The sequence below is a fragment of the Monodelphis domestica genome, chromosome 7, assembly GCF_027887165.1.
Source record: "Monodelphis domestica isolate mMonDom1 chromosome 7, mMonDom1.pri, whole genome shotgun sequence".
Classification (NCBI taxonomy): Eukaryota; Metazoa; Chordata; class Mammalia; order Didelphimorphia; family Didelphidae; genus Monodelphis; species Monodelphis domestica.
Genome location: NC_077233.1, coordinates 153,052,642 through 153,068,667, shown reverse-complemented (window position 1 = coordinate 153,068,667; position 16,026 = coordinate 153,052,642). Strand labels below are relative to the sequence as shown.

General features: G+C 33.5%; 1 protein-coding gene across 2 annotated transcripts in view; it reads left to right on the top strand.

Annotated features, from left to right (window-relative positions):
• The window catches only part of LOC100012450 (olfactory receptor 13D1-like), a 29,849-nt gene continuing 13,823 nt past the window's right edge, over nucleotides 1-16,026 (top strand). The window contains exons 1-4 of one of the 2 annotated variants that reach the window (XM_007499023.3): nucleotides 1-44; nucleotides 363-434; nucleotides 5,912-6,024; nucleotides 8,813-12,407. In XM_007499023.3, coding sequence (XP_007499085.2) covers nucleotides 8,832-9,773 — 942 coding nt within the window. In that variant the 5' untranslated portion in view covers nucleotides 1-44; nucleotides 363-434; nucleotides 5,912-6,024; nucleotides 8,813-8,831 and the 3' untranslated portion in view covers nucleotides 9,774-12,407. Of the gene's footprint in view, nucleotides 45-362; nucleotides 435-5,911; nucleotides 6,025-8,812; nucleotides 12,408-16,026 lie in introns of those variants that run through there. The other variant, XR_008913573.1, reaches the window with a different exon arrangement.

Here is a 16,026-nt window from a genome sequence, read left to right as displayed (position 1 = left end):
AGGGGCAACAGACTAGCGCAGACAAGGAAAGAAGAACTAACAAGGTAAGGATTCTCTTCACACAAGCTAATAAATATAATTACTACAGAGTAAAAATTGGAAAATCTTTTATTCTGGTAATATTTTACCATATTCTTGAATTGTATAAATCAAACAATCTGAAAGTATGCAATAAGAATAATGACATAAGAAAGTTTAATGCAGAAAAATAGGTTTTTTTGCAAAACCATTTGCAGCTAATTCAGAATATAACTGCACAAAAGCCTGAGAAATGTTAAATATAGAATAAGTGTTTATGTGTTTAGTGATGTCTAAAGATAGTAAGGCACTCTTGAAATGTTTAAAGTAGATTTTTTTTTCAGAAAGCTGGAAAATCACAACTAAATGACTTCACATAGATGGAAGAGAAGATGAAAACTCTTCTAAGCTAAAAGGTAAATGAGAATCATGGGTACTATCTTGGAAGTACCCTTTCTGAGGATGAAAGTGGTACTATGAACTGGGAATGGATATTGAATTAGGATAGAAATATTGAGAGTAATAGGAATGTACAACAGATTGGACTGTATGAAAAATATTTATATGGAAGCAATCTAAATTCCAAGTAAAAAAAGGTGCAAAGTTAACAGAGGAAGCCATGAAGAAAAAAATTTTTTTTTCTGAATTGGAAAGAACCTACTAATTTGAAATATCATCTCTTCTATTCATTAACAACTATAATATTAAATCACCCTTTATTAAATTGTTTCATGGGTATTAACTAAGCCCTGTATTCTCTTCAGGACTCAGCTTCTCTCTATTAAATCAGTTATTTGCACAGAAATATAAATAAAATTTCTTCTCCTATAGTTAAATTCTATGTTCTAAGATTCTTCCAGCTCAGGAATTCTAGGTATTAATTACATTTCAACTCTCCACCATTCTATAGTCTCTCTTCTAAGGCCCCTTTAGCTATGACATTTTATGTTCCATATTCTATGATCTCTCCTAATTCAATCATTTAATTTGCTTTCAAGTCTTTCATTTTACATTACATATTCTCAGGTTCCCAGCAGTCCTCCCTTTCTTTGTTTTGTATTCTAAGATCGCTTCTAAGTATGGCATTCAATATTTTACAAACTATGTTTTATTTTGGTTCTAATATTTAATTACACTGTATTTTGCTATTACTGAATGGAAAAAATTGGTATCTAAATCAGAGACCACAGAGAAAAAAATTACTTCCTGACTTTTAATTCTAGCTTCTCAAATATAGTTAAGAAAGTGATTTTGTGTTGGGAAAAAATAAAATATTGGGAAACAAAGTATTATTTGGTGGGGCAAGTATAACAGCCTTAATAATAGCTCACATTTATATCATTCTTCAAGGTTTACAATAGCAAATATTATCTTATTGATCCTCACAACAATTTTATGAAATAGGAGCTATTATCCCATTTTTAGAAGACTGTGGTTGTTAATTATTCTGTTTCCTATGAACATGAAGAGAGTATTTCATAATAGGCCTAGAGAGGAACTGATAAAAGCAGTGGTATTTTTGTTTTTGTTTTGCTGGGGTTTTTTTCCAGAACAGATAGGGTTCATTGATTTAATGGAGACAGGTCATAAATGCACTCAAAAGACAGACTATAGAAATCAGATAGATCCTGAACATCTATTCAACTAAGAGACATACACAAGTCATGTGGGATGAAGATCAGGAAGAATTTCTTTCAAGTAATGGGGGCAAGTTGAGGGACAAAGGAGAAAGAAATAAACAAGCCAGCTGACTGAGAGGGTAACAAGGAAATGAAATAGTAGATGAGAAGGATTCAGAGGAAAGGTAGAGAGGAAAATAAAAACGGAGGCATTAATGCAGCCAGACTTTGGAAAAGGGAATAGAAGATGGGATCAACAGCACAGGCAGAAGAGTTATTCATCAAGCCTAAAGAAATCACATAATTCCAGGTGAAGATGAAATTATGAAATAGAATCTTAAATGGCTTAGGAAGGCACTTCATCTTTCTAAATTTTATGTACTCACATTTAAAATTATAAGAAAAATTATATAACACCAACAAAACTTCTTTCTTCTAAGTGTTATTTTTCTGAATTAAATAAGACAATGCATTTAATTTTTAAAACATAGTGTAATATTCTTTGTCTGGCATAGTATAGATCCTATGTGCAAAGCAGAATCCAGTTATTTTTAGATTTAAAAAATTAGTAGAAACTAAACTGAAAACCCACCAAATGATTTAAGATAAAAAAAGCAGTAGATAATTCTTTGACTACTCTGACTAGAAATCTTTTCTTATGCTTTCCCAGTCATTGTTTATCCATAGTGTTCCCTGTTTTTGGTCAAAATAGCTGACAATGTGAGAACAGCATTTGGGAAACCAGAGTCACACTTGCTGCATCTTCTTCCACAACACAGTCCAGAGCACAAATGCTAAGATAACAGGGAAAGAGTTCATTTGTTATACAAATAACCAGGCACACAGCCACTTAGGTGCTCTTCTCTGCTGCTCCTCCCAGAGGGGAGGCAAAAGAAAACTAAAGCATTCTGTTCTCAGCATCTTCCCTATTCAATCTTGATCCCGTCATTACCTATGTCAACAGTTCTATCCACTCCACCTTGGGATCCTCACCCTATTGCCCACTTACCATTCTTGAATCTGCCACCATCTTCCTCTTTCTCTACTACTCTAGTGCCACTCAGTACTGTCTGAGGAAATCATGAAATATTGCTAGCAGGATATCCTATAAAATGGATCCCCTATAACTACAACTAGACTTTCTAACATACAGGATTTTATTTCTCTTTAACAGACTTTCTATCACATTCTCTATTGAAAATGACCTCATTTCACTTTTTGCCTCAAGGCTCTGCTCTACCCTCTTAAAAGATAATGTTTTCTATCCTACTTGTGGAAGATCAACTTCATCTGACCTGAATTGCCTCAACTCTCTCTAACCATGACTCTAAAATCTTCCTTTGTCCCCTTCTCTCCTCTTCTCAATATGTTTTAAAAGGGAGAGTGGTTTTTCTTCCCTCATTCCCCAAATCAATACTTCTATCAATGCTCTTGATTCTATTTCCTCTATGACTTCACTCCCTAAATCAATATCCTTTTTCTGATGCATCTTCAGTATCTCCCTCTGAATAGGTTCCTTCCTTCATTCTTCAAACTAAATTTATGTTTTACTATTTTGCAAAGCAATAAAAAAAACCACCACATGCTATGGCCCTCAGCCTATGATTCTATCTCCCTGAATTGTCAAATTTCTAAAAAGCATAGTCTGAAAAACTTGTCTTCACTTTCTAAGGGACTACTCACTCCTAAACCCCTGATAATCTGACTTCCATTGCCACTACTTAACTGCAATTGCTTTCTTTAAAGGAGAGGCTCTTAACCTGAAGTCCATAAATCCCTAAAGAATCTATACATAAATTTCATATCTATGACAACTGGATTTTGATACAATTGGTTTTCTTTATGTTGCTGAGGGTCATATTTTATACATTAAAATATTCTAAGAGGTCTGTAGTTGTTATTAAATTCCCCAAGAGACCTGTGTGACAAAACACACACACACACACACACACACACACAGCAAGAACCCCTCATTTGAAGTAAATCAAATTCAGTTTAATACCAAATCCAAATTATCATTATCTTGTCATTCCTTGAGTTATTGCCAAATTAAATTACCTTTGTTCTGTTTTATCCTTGACTTTATTGAAGCATTTGATATTGCAGACCATCAGTTTCTATATTATATTTTTATTCCCTTGGCTTTGATGATACTGTACTCATATTTCTCCACTATCTTCAACCCCCTCTTCTGCTGGCTCTTAAATATCTATCTATCCTTTAAATACAGTGTTCAGGGTTCACTGTCTCTTTTCTACATTTTCTTCCACTGATGATGTAATTTACTCCTATGACATTAACTCCATTGTATAAATGATACCTAAGTCTCTGTTCCCAGCTCACACCTCTTCCAAAAGCTCCAGTCTCCCAAGTTCATTTGCCTAATCTATATCACTATGCCAACCATCCTGAATTCAAACTAAACACCTTTCATCCTAAAAATATCTTGTTCATCTTTCAGTTCCTTTATTTCTATTGACATCTCTCCCAGTCATCCATATCTGAAACTGACCAGTCATGTATAATTATTCTCTCTCCCTCATCAATTGATGAATGTAATCAAGATGTGTTTTGCATTATCTTATACATTTTTTCACCCTTTCCACAATACTTCCACCACTCTGATTTTGGTTCTTACTACCTCTGCATTGGGCAAGTGCATTATCCTCATACTCTGTCCTCATGTTTTTTTGTCTCATTATATTCTCAGTGGAATAGGCTTCTTTTCTCTCTCCCAAGACTAAATTCTCCACATGCGCTTGACACCATCTCCATTTCCTCTAGAACTTTATCCCTTTAATGAGCACTCTCTGACCCTACTCTTTCCATTCTCCTATGGGTACCTGACACTACTGCCAAAAAAAAAAACCTTTTTCTTACTGTGTTGTTTTTATTCTATAGGTTATCTACTTATAAACCTTTGATGCCCATTTTCTAAAAGAAATTTTAACTCTTTAGACTGACATTCAAAGTCTTCAATAATCTGGTTCTAACATCTAGCCAGTATTATCTCACTTGTAACTTACCCATATTCTCAATTCCTGCTAATGAGGAATACTCACTATCCTGTGTTTTTATGCATAGCAACTATTTATTCACTCTTTCCCATTTGTGGGATTTATTGATCCTATTTATTTCTGCCAATCAAAATGTCAACCTTTCTTCAAGTATTCATTCTGGTGTAATCTTATCCAAGAATTCATCCTTAATTTCCTCTCACCCAACCTCCACATTTCCTCCTCAAATTTATTTCTCTTAGTATTTTGTCAGAGGCACTCCCTTATAGCTATTAGTCCATAATTAAAGATCCATGAATATTTAAAAATATTTTATAACTATTTCAACATAATTGGTTCCCTTTGTAATCCAATGTATTTTATTTTATACAATTAAAAACATTATTTTGAGAAGCTCCATAAATTTCACCAGAATTTCTTTCTTTTTCTTTATTTATTTAGAAGATTTTTCCATGGTTACATGATTTATGATTCACCCCCTTTCCTCCCTGCTCCCGGAGCTAATAAGAAATTCCACTGGATTTATAAGTGTACCATTGTTCAAAACCCTATTTCCATATTATTCATATTTGTAACAAGTATCATTTGACATCAAAACACTAATCATCTCCCCATCAAACCTTGTGATCGATTATGTGTTTTTTTCTTATGCATTTCTGCCCCCACAGTTCTTTCTCTGGATGAGGATAGCATTCTTTCTTATAAGTTCCTCTAGATTGTCCTGGATCATTGCATTGCTGCTAGTAGAAAAGCCTATTACAATTGATTATGCCACTGTGTATCAGTCTCTGTGTACAATGTTCTCCTGGTTCTAAGCTCCTTTCACTCTACATCAATTCCTAGAAGTCTTTCCAGTTCACATGGATTCCTCCAGTTCATTATTCCTTTAAACACAATAGTATTCCATCACCAACAGATACCACAATTTATTCAGCCATTCCCCAATCAATGGACACCCCCTCATTTTCCAATTTTTTGCTTTCGCAAAGAGTGTAACTATAAATATTTTTGTACAAGTATTTTTCCTTATTATCTCTTTGGAGTACAAACCCAGCAGTAGGATGGTCTGATCAAAGAGCAGTTAGTCTTTTGAAGCCTTGTGTGCATAATTCCTAATTGCCCTCTGGAATGGTTGAAGCAATTTACAACTCAATCAGCAGTGTATTGTATGGAAAGGAAACAAGACTGATAGTTGGTGGGGGAAGGGGCAACTGGGAGTGGCAGTTGGGTCTTGTGACTAGCACTTTCTTCCTGCAGGGCAGTAGTGGCTTCCTGATGTTGGAGGAGGGAGGAGCTTGTTCAGCCCAGTCTGGTGTGGTGTGCCTCTTCTTGGTTCAGCCCCGAAGATTCAGGCGCAATCACTTCTTAAGGTCAGAACTGTTCTTGTTTGCTTTTTTGTCTACTGCTATTAGACAAAGCGAGGACTAATATAGAGTAGATGGGAGTGGGAGAAATCCTCCACCAGCCTCTGGGGCCTGACCTCAACTCTGAAGCTGAGGAAAAATCTCCAATCCCAACTGGTAATTAAACTTTATATTATTTGAATTTGCAGTCAGATAAGTGGACTATCTTTTCTGAGGCATAGAGGGAGCTGAACTTTAGTTCAGTCATTCAACAACAAACAGTCTTTATCGGACCCCTGCTGCTTCCTCTCAGCAGGGGGAATCTCTCTCCTTTGATTCACCAAGCAATATTCCCTCTCTCCCCGCAACTCCTCCATACCCACATACAAACCTCCCAATATTCCCTGGTTTTTCATATCCTCCCCATCTCTCCCAATAAATATTGTAATTGGTGTCCCAATTTTGCCACATCCCTTCCAACATTTATCACTTTCCTTTGCTGTCATATTGGCCAATCTGCTAGGCATGAGGTGGTATCTCAGTGTTGTTTTAACTTGTATTTCTCTAATCAGGAGGGATTTATAACACTTTTTCATTTGCTTATTGATAATTTTGATTTCTTCATTTCACCAGAATTTCTAATGGATCCATTATGCATAAAATGGATTAAAGACCCCTGTGCCATACTATAGTTATTTATGTGAACATCTTACCCTCACAACCACCACCAAACAAATTAGATTATAAATTTTTCTAAGGCAAAATATATGCTTTTTCATTTTATGTTCCTATTATCAAATAAAGGTCTTACTAATAATAAGCTTCCAAAAGGCCCTTGTTGAAATAATTTGAATTAAATACATTATAATTATCTAAAATGAACCAGTGTCTTAAGATACCAAGGGAAGGCATGAAATCAGAGAATCATGGAGTGTGGAGTAATTTCTATGTTCAAGCAAACAAACAATTATTTTGAGAATATGTGAAAGTAAATAAAATAAATTAGATACATACAAACAATTTCTAGGATCCTGTATAGTAATAGAAGGCACAGTGTATAGAATGCTAGGCCTGGAGCCAGAAAGACCTTATTGTAAATTTGGCCTTAGACCCCTATTAGCTATATGATTATAAACAAGTCACTTAAACCTATTTGCTTCAGTATGCTTATCTGTAAAATGTACTCGAGAAGGAAATGGCAAACTATTCTGAAATCTTTGTCAAGAAAACCCCAAATGGGTCACAAAAAGACTGTCATAACCAAAAAATGACTACCAGCAAAATAGAGTAATTTCTATTATATATTTTGTTGGAAGTTGCTGAGACCAATTTATTTGATATTTGATCCCATTGTGCATTTTATTCAGTTCTGTAACTAAGCCATGTTTCTTGGTCTTTCAGTTCAATTCAGAATTCACAGGTTCAAAAGTTCTGTCTTCCTCTCTAGGATAAGTTTAAAAGTTGCTCCCTTTAAAATGCTTTATTTAAAAGAAGACTGCTATTTTCAGTTGAAGAGTTTAATTTTGCTACAACTCACTTTTAGTTGAAGGAAACCTATGTTCTCTACACCTCTGAGTGTCCTATAATTAATAGAAATATGTTATCTATTAGCTTCAAAGTTTAGCTTTCCTATCAATAACTGCATAACAAGTTCATCTGTCATCTCTGTTCTACCAACAAGAACATGAACTCAATCAAATTAATTTTCCTGATAACAGGATAGAAAGAAGGGATGTTACTAACCTCAAATGTCCAACTAATAATATTGGTTTTGCCACCTATGATGTTTCTGATTTTTTAACCAATCATATTATTTTCATCTGTGATTTAACCTGTTCTTCTCAGGGAAAAAATATTAAAAAGGTTAGTTCTCCTCACCTGGAAACTTCCACCTCACCAAGGAGCTAACAAAACTCATTTATTGATAAATGCTAGCTTTACCAACAAATTAATAGTCATGTAACTCTGTGCCTCAGGCTACCTTAATTTCAATTGCAATATCAGCATACTCATTTTTTATATTTCCTTTGTTCATAGTTTTGTTTATACTTGAATAGCTTTAAATTGTCAAAGAAAATAATAATAAAATAAAATACTATAATGGAGAAAAAAGAGAAAGGCTTTTTAAAAAAAACTATAATATCAAAGTAAATCATTGTAATTTATCATTTACATGAGCTGTCTCTTTCCCTGAATCCTTTAGGTGATTTAAATACAATAACATGGAAAAGAGGAATTATACACTTGTGACAGAGTTTTTTCTTGTGGGGCCTTCTAAATACCCAGGCCTCCAGATGTTTCTTTATATGATCTGCCTGCTGATGTAGTTGGTGATTTTAATGGGAAAGAGCATGCTCATCATCAGCATCCTGGATCCCCACCTAAAAATTCCTATATATTTTTATTCTGTGCTTTCTAGAAACCTTTATAAAAGCTAGCTGACTTCATTTCTTCCCATTTGGGTTTACTGAGAAGCTAAGACATCTAATTCATAGGTAATTGCTAGCCTTTACAAATTATTTTATTAGTTTTGGAACTTTGTACCTCATTCTTCCTTAATTTCAATCACAACTTCGAATACATTTTTTTTATTTTTCTTTTCATTTTGTACACATATATGCATATATATGAATAGCTTCAGTATATATTTTATAGTATTAATTAAACATAAATAGTTTTAACTGGTCAAGAAAATAGTAAAAGAAACATAATAATGAAGAAAAGAAAAAAGTAAAGAGAAAGGATTATGAAAGGTAAATTACTGTTACTTATCATTATCATTTATATGGACTGTCTCTTTCTCTAAATCCTTTAGGTGACCTAAATACAATAAAATGGAAAAGGGGAATTATACACCTGTAACAGAGTTCTTTATGATGGGGCTTTCAAACTACCCAGAAATCCAGGTATTTCTTTATGTGCTCTGTCTCTTGATGTATTTGGTGATTCTCCTGGGAAATGGCACCCTCCTTACCATCACCATCCTGGACTCTCGCCTTCACACCCCTATGTATTTTTTCCTTGGGAACCTCTCCTTTATAGACATCTGCTACACATCCTCCTCAATCCCTCAAATGCTAGTTAATTTTACATCTAAAAGAAAATCCATGACTTTCATTGGATGTGCCCTGCAGTTGGTTATTTCTTTTGGTCTTGGGTCCACAGAGTGTCTGCTGCTGGCAATAATGGCTTTTGACAGATATGTAGCCATCTGCAGTCCTCTAAGATACACCATCATCATGAACAGGGGAATATGTATACATATGGCTGCCTGGACCTGGATACTAGGATTTCTGATTGCCTTAGTACAATCTGTGCTTGCCTTGATACTACCTTTCTGCGAGAACATTATTGACCACATGGCCTGTGAAATTCTTGCCCTTTTGAAGCTTATCTGTGTAGACATCTCCCTCAATATATTTATTATGATAATTGCAAGTATTATTCTGTTAATCACTCCTCTGGTCTTTATTTTCTTCTCTTATGTATTCATCCTCTCCACTATTCTGAGAATTAATTCTACTGAAGGAAGGAAAAAAGCTTTTTCCACTTGCTCAGCACACCTTACTGTGGTAATCTTGTTTTATGGGTCTGCTCTTTTCATGTACATGAAACCCAAGTCTAAGGACACTAAGCTTTTTGATGAAATCTTTGGATTGTCTTACTGGGTGATCACCCCAATGCTGAACCCCATCATCTATAGTCTGAGAAATAAGGAAGTAAAAGAAGCTGTGGAGAAAGTCCTAATCAGAAATCTGTACTTAAGGAAAATGTGAACTATGAGACTGACTGTTGGCCTCTGTTGTATGGGAGAATCTTGTCTTCTTTCAAACCCAGTGTCATTGCTCCTGGTATTAGTAGTGTAAGAGTGACTGAAACAACCCCCATGAGATCTTCATCCATTTTCATACAGAATAAACATTTCTGAAAGCATAATTCTACTCTAGAATTTGCTAATAACCCTATTCCAACTTCTGCTTGATTTTTCTGGGTTTCACAATGTTTTTCATTAAATTATAACACATATTGTTTATAATTTCTTGCTAATAGATTACCTTTGTAATTTCCATTCATTTCTTCCAAATGCCTAATCTCTGCTTTCATAGTTATTATAAATAGTCATTAAATCTTATATTTCTACATAAAAGTATGGGTTGTATTTGTATATTCATTTAGTCAACATTTGCTGAGCATGACCAGTGTACTATCTTATAAAAAGCAAATCATGAAAAATATAACTGATTCTTCAGAAGTTTATAATATAGTTAGCTTATACAACCAAATAAAGTCAGCATCAGCAGAAATCTCAAAGATCAACTTGTCCATATCATACTAAACCAAGAATCCAATCAACATTATACCAAACAAATCATTTTTCAGTAATTACTTCACAAAGAGGTATGACACATTACCAACTAAATTAAACCATCTCACATTTAGATAGCTGAGGTTCTATATTATTATTTTTTCTTTTTTCACTTTAAACATTTTTTCAGTACATTTAGAAACAATTTTTGACAACTATTATTTAGCGTTTTTCAATTCAAATTGTCTTCCAATCTTCCTCCTTCCACCCTACCTGAGGTGGTAAATAGTCTGATATAAGTGGTTATACATAGCTTTAATTATAAAGAAATTGTTCACTACAGCAAGCTTAACTCTGCCTCAAATTTCAAAGCACTGGTTCTAGTCCTAACAGTTGGGGCCAAGCACAACAAGATTAATACTTGTTCCTTCTGACTATCTTTCAAATATTTGAAGACAGGTAATATCCTTTATGCTTTCTCTCATCTCTATAAAAAAATCTTCAATTTCTTCAATTGATTCTGAACTAGCATGATCTAAAGACCTTTCAACATCTTTGCCTTCTTCCTCTGAACACTGGACAATCTTTTTTAACATTTTATTCTTCCTCAATGCCATGTAAAAGTAGCTTATCAATCTTCTTACTAACATATGTTTGGCAGAATAAAACACAATATTCTAGACTTGTTCTAGCTTGGACAATGGGATTGTTATTTCCTGAATTCTAGACAGTAGAACTCTCAAAGACTTCTAAACAAGTTAACTTTTTCTGTTGCCATAAGGTCCAAATTTTGGTCTTTCAGTACTTTAAAACCACCAAATACGTTTCAGACTTACTGCTATATAGCAAAAGTTCCCTCACAGTATTGTTGTAAAAGGAGATTCTTGAATCCAAGTCTAATGTTTTATATTATTCCTTAAAGTTTCATCTTTGTAGATTCAATTCAGAATGCTTGCTTACTGAAGGGATTTTGGAATTCTGATTTTTGTCATCTACTTAGAAACCTAGTTATATGTCATCTACAACTTTGATAGGGTGGTCTATCATCTACAATGTCGCTATCCAAGTCATTTGAAAAGAGGTTAAATACCACAGAGAAAAATATAGAATCCTGGGATATTCCATTGGAGTGTTCCTTGCCAAGTGACATTGAACCACTAGTGACTACTGTGGGTTTGGTCTTGTAGCAAGGTGTATATCCACTTAACTGGATTATAGTCTAGCAGATACCATTCATCTAATCCATAATAAAGGCATGAAAATCTTTATCACATGTTTTAACAAAATCCAGGAAAATGACGTCTTTGAAATTCTCTTGGGCTAACTATCCATTAACCTTGTCAAAAAAGAAAAGGCAAATTATTCCTGTTGTAATTTTTTAAACCAAGTTTTCTTATCCATAAATTAAGGAAAATACCCACACTACTGAAATAATATGGATACACTACCTACCTCCTGGATGATTTTTCAGTAAGCACTTCATAAATTTTAAAGTGCTATGGAAAGGTGGATGGTTAAATTCCTCTTATATGGGTCAAATGTAGGTAGCTTAAGGCAATGTGGTACCAGCAAAGTGCCTTGGCTGTGGAGTGAGTTCTAATCCATGCCACTGGTAGTCTTTAATAACTGACAAAAAGTATCCTGGTAAAAAGTATCACAAAATAATTTCCTCCTTTAAATTCTCTGCTCTAGGCTTGAAATCACCATTACCATCCCTTTAATGACCAACATTTTGATAACATTTTTGACCATTTAATCAAGAATGAAAATAAAACTCTTTGACCCATAGGCTGTAGTTTCCACCTTAACTGATTTTTTTTTTTAAATTTGGAACATTTTTTTCCTTTTCCAGTCTCATAACCTCTCTTGGGTTCTATACAGTCTTCAACAATAAATGCTTTTCAAATGGACCAAGGAATTTGAATTCATCACATAAAGCAAATATTACCTCCTCTTATCTACTTCTTTATCTTGGTTTTGAACATCATATTATTTTTTATTTTCCTTTCCTAAACAATAATTATTCCACCCTAAAGAAAAAAAAGGTGAGAAGACAGGCATATAAATAATCAGGAAGCAAATAAGAATATGGTAGATGTTTAAGAGGTGTTATATCATAAGTAAGATAATATTTCCAGGGAGGTTATATGTAGGATCTTCATTTGACATGAATTTCAATAAGAGAGAGGGTCAAAAGAATTTTACCTTAAAAAACACAGATCAATAATAAAAATATGTCTTTTATATAATTTTAACTCATTTACCATGAATTGAATTGTTTTAAAAAGATAATTCAATGATAGAAAGAAACCAGGTAATTAGAAAGGTCATAAATCATCTACTATAACTTCTATTCAAATTATGAATCTTCTCTACAAAATCCCTAATAAATATGTAGCAAACTTCCGACTGAATACTTCTGTTCATATGAAAAGTATTATTTTCTGAATTAATTAGTTCCATTTTTGAGCATTTCTAATTATAAGTAACTTTTCCTTGTGTGGACCTGAAATCTATTAATATTTATGATCTCTATTCTCTGTTTTATATGTATATTATAATTCAAAGCCTACTTTCTTATGATATCTGACCTATCATGAATGGAAAAAAAATGTCAGATTTCTGATGCCCAAACTTACCATAAGGTAAGGAGACTATACGCCAGTAAGTTTAATTTCACATTTTAATATAGAACCTAAAAGGGAGTGACTCTAATTATTATTAAGAGCCTGGACTATAACTATAAGGAATTAATTTAGAATTCAGGAGCTGATGTAATATTGGAGAAAATCTAGCAATGTTGATAATATGTAGATTATCACACCAATAAAAAGAAGTAAAAGATTGATTGTATTTGTTAGAAATGTTACCAAGAGGAGAAAGGTCACTGAAGATGCAATTCTTCACTAAAGAGTTGGACTGTCTTCTTATAATTTTCTGGCTTAATGTTCATAGAAGCTAGAATCCTGGCAAGTACTTATGAAAGGTAGCATGAATCAGCACACAAAACCCACAAACATGGGGAATACTTGTCAGAGCGAGGTTATACAGTTTAACTCAATACCTCTCTGGGAAACGGGAAAAAAGTTTATAGCCTTAGTGATGCTCCTTTGGCATTGCCTGCTCATCCCATCAGGATGAGTGTGGCTTTTTGCTTTCTTCCTGTCCTGAGAGGTGGGTCAGATCTTAGATTAGAATTATCAGTGCCACCTGCAAACCAATCATGACATTAAGACAATCCCCATGAATGCATAAATCCCACATACAGCCTAGTTAGTACAACATCCTAGAAGTCAGAAGAAGTTTACAGAATAGAATCACATATAACATAATAGTTAAGCTCTATCTTGAAGAGGGGAATTGTATGAGGCCAAATTTTGAAAAGTGCAAATTCTATACATGGAATGGGCAGTGAGAAAGCAAGTAGACAGAAACAGAAGTCAGTGTTACTTGCTAGAAACAGATATACTTAGATTTAATTTTTTTAAACAGATCTAAATGGTAATATAGAAGTTGAGTCCATAAAGGTTTGGCATTTTTAAAAATTAATAATAATAGCTGAAGAAAGTGATATGATTAAGAAAAAGTTTCTACAAGATAGAAGGGATGTGAACTTTTTTTGCAGAAACAAAGAAGCAGTTGAAAGAGAGACTTAGGAATTAATTGTAATATTTGACAGAAAACAGTTTAGGGAGAATGATTTTTTAAAAATAAGATGATATCAAGAGCATAGGAAAAAAGGTTAGATGTAGAAAAGCCTACTAAGCTTGTTGTAATCAGATCATTAGGATATTATTCTTCAATCTTCTAAAAGTTGTTATAACCCACACAGTTCCTGCCTACAACTTTAAATTACTTCAGGGAATACAGAGTCCCTAAGAACATTGGGGAGGAAGTGGGAGGAGGGACAAATTGACATGCTGATACAATAGTTGAGCCTTTGGAACTTTCCAGAGGCAGCAGACTAGAGCAGGCATGGAATGAAGAACTAGAAAGGTAGGGTTCCGACCCACACAAGTTAATATAGTCATTTAGAAGTTGAAAAACTCTCTTAACTGGCAATAATTTGCCAAATGAATGAATTATATAAATCTAACACTTTGTCTGACATCATGAGAGAGCTAATGACAGAAGAAAAGTTAATATGGAAAAAATAATTTTTTGTAGAAGCAATTATAACTAATTCAGTATTTAACAACATAAAAGTCTGGGGAATGTTAAACATAGAGGATATATTAATGTGTTTTAATCTGAATGGTTTTTTTCAGGTTTTAGACATGAGATATTTATTCTATGAGACAATGCAAGTGATTGCAATTCCTGACATACCTCTGATTAAGTGCAATAGGATATAGTTATGTGCAATCTTTACACGGTAATGTACCTAGTCCTTTTGTTTTTACTTATAGCACAAAAATCAAATCATAAAGACCAGTGAACATGACACACAGACTTTATGAAATGCTACATAATGAGAAATTAGATACAAACTGGAATGGTCAAAGTGTAGAAATTTAATCAGATACAATTCAGTTAAAAGTAACACAAATAAGTTTTCAAATTACACATTTGTGGTGTTTAAAGGCACCAGGGCATTAAAATGTTTCAAACAACTTCTTTATTAATAAGCTGGACAATTTTCAACAAATGACAACATGAATAGAAGATAACTTGAAGATTCTTCTGAGCTAAAAAAGGTGGATGAGGTTCATGGGTACTTTACTAGGAAGGACACTTTCCAAGGATGAAAGTGGTATTGTCAACTGGGAATGGATATTTAATTAGGTTAGAAATGTTAAGAAGAATGGGAATATAAGGTAGATTAGATGAAATAAAAAAACTAATACAGAAGTCATCTAAATTCTAAGCAAAGAAAAATGCAAAGAAAATTAAGGGAGGCATACATAAATGTTTGTTTCTGAATCAGAAAGAACCAGTTGATATGAGATCTCTTCATTCTATAGCACTCATGAATAATTAGAATATAAAATCATTTTTTATTAAATTATATCATTGGTATTAACTAAACCCTAGATTCTCTTTGGTCCTCAATTTCTCTTCTATGAAATTAGTTATTTGGATAAGGATATCAAGCTGCTTTTCATATAGCACTAAATTGTGTGTTCTAAGGTTTCTTTGAGTTCTGGCATTCTTTATGCTAATCACATTGGAAACATGGAGTTGGAAAACTTCTGGCATTCCTTATGCTAATCACATTGGAAATATGGAGTTGGAAAACTCCATAATTCTCTAACCTCTTTCAGCTGTGAAATTTTATTTTCTATGTCTTATGGTCCCTTCTACATCTAACATTTATTTTCCTTCTAGATCTTTAATTTCTTTCCATACTCTTGTTCCCCATAGTCTGTCTTTCTGTGTTTTGGACTCTAAGACACCTTCTAGGTATGACATACAATATTGTATATTCTAGTTTCCTCATTAGTTCTAATATTTTATTATTCTGTTTCACTGTTACTGAATGGAAGAAATTGGTATCTAAATCAGAGGTCAGGTAGCAATAACTCAGACGGAAAAAAGTGATTATCCTTGGTTCTTCTTAAGGTCTCACTTCTCACTTGATGAGACAAGTATAATAATTTTAATAATAGCTAGCATTTATATAATTTTAAGGTTTTTACTAAACAAAGATATGTTGTTTCATGTGATCCTCATAGTAACAATCTGCATAGCAACAAGTATTTGCTATAATCATATTTTATGGG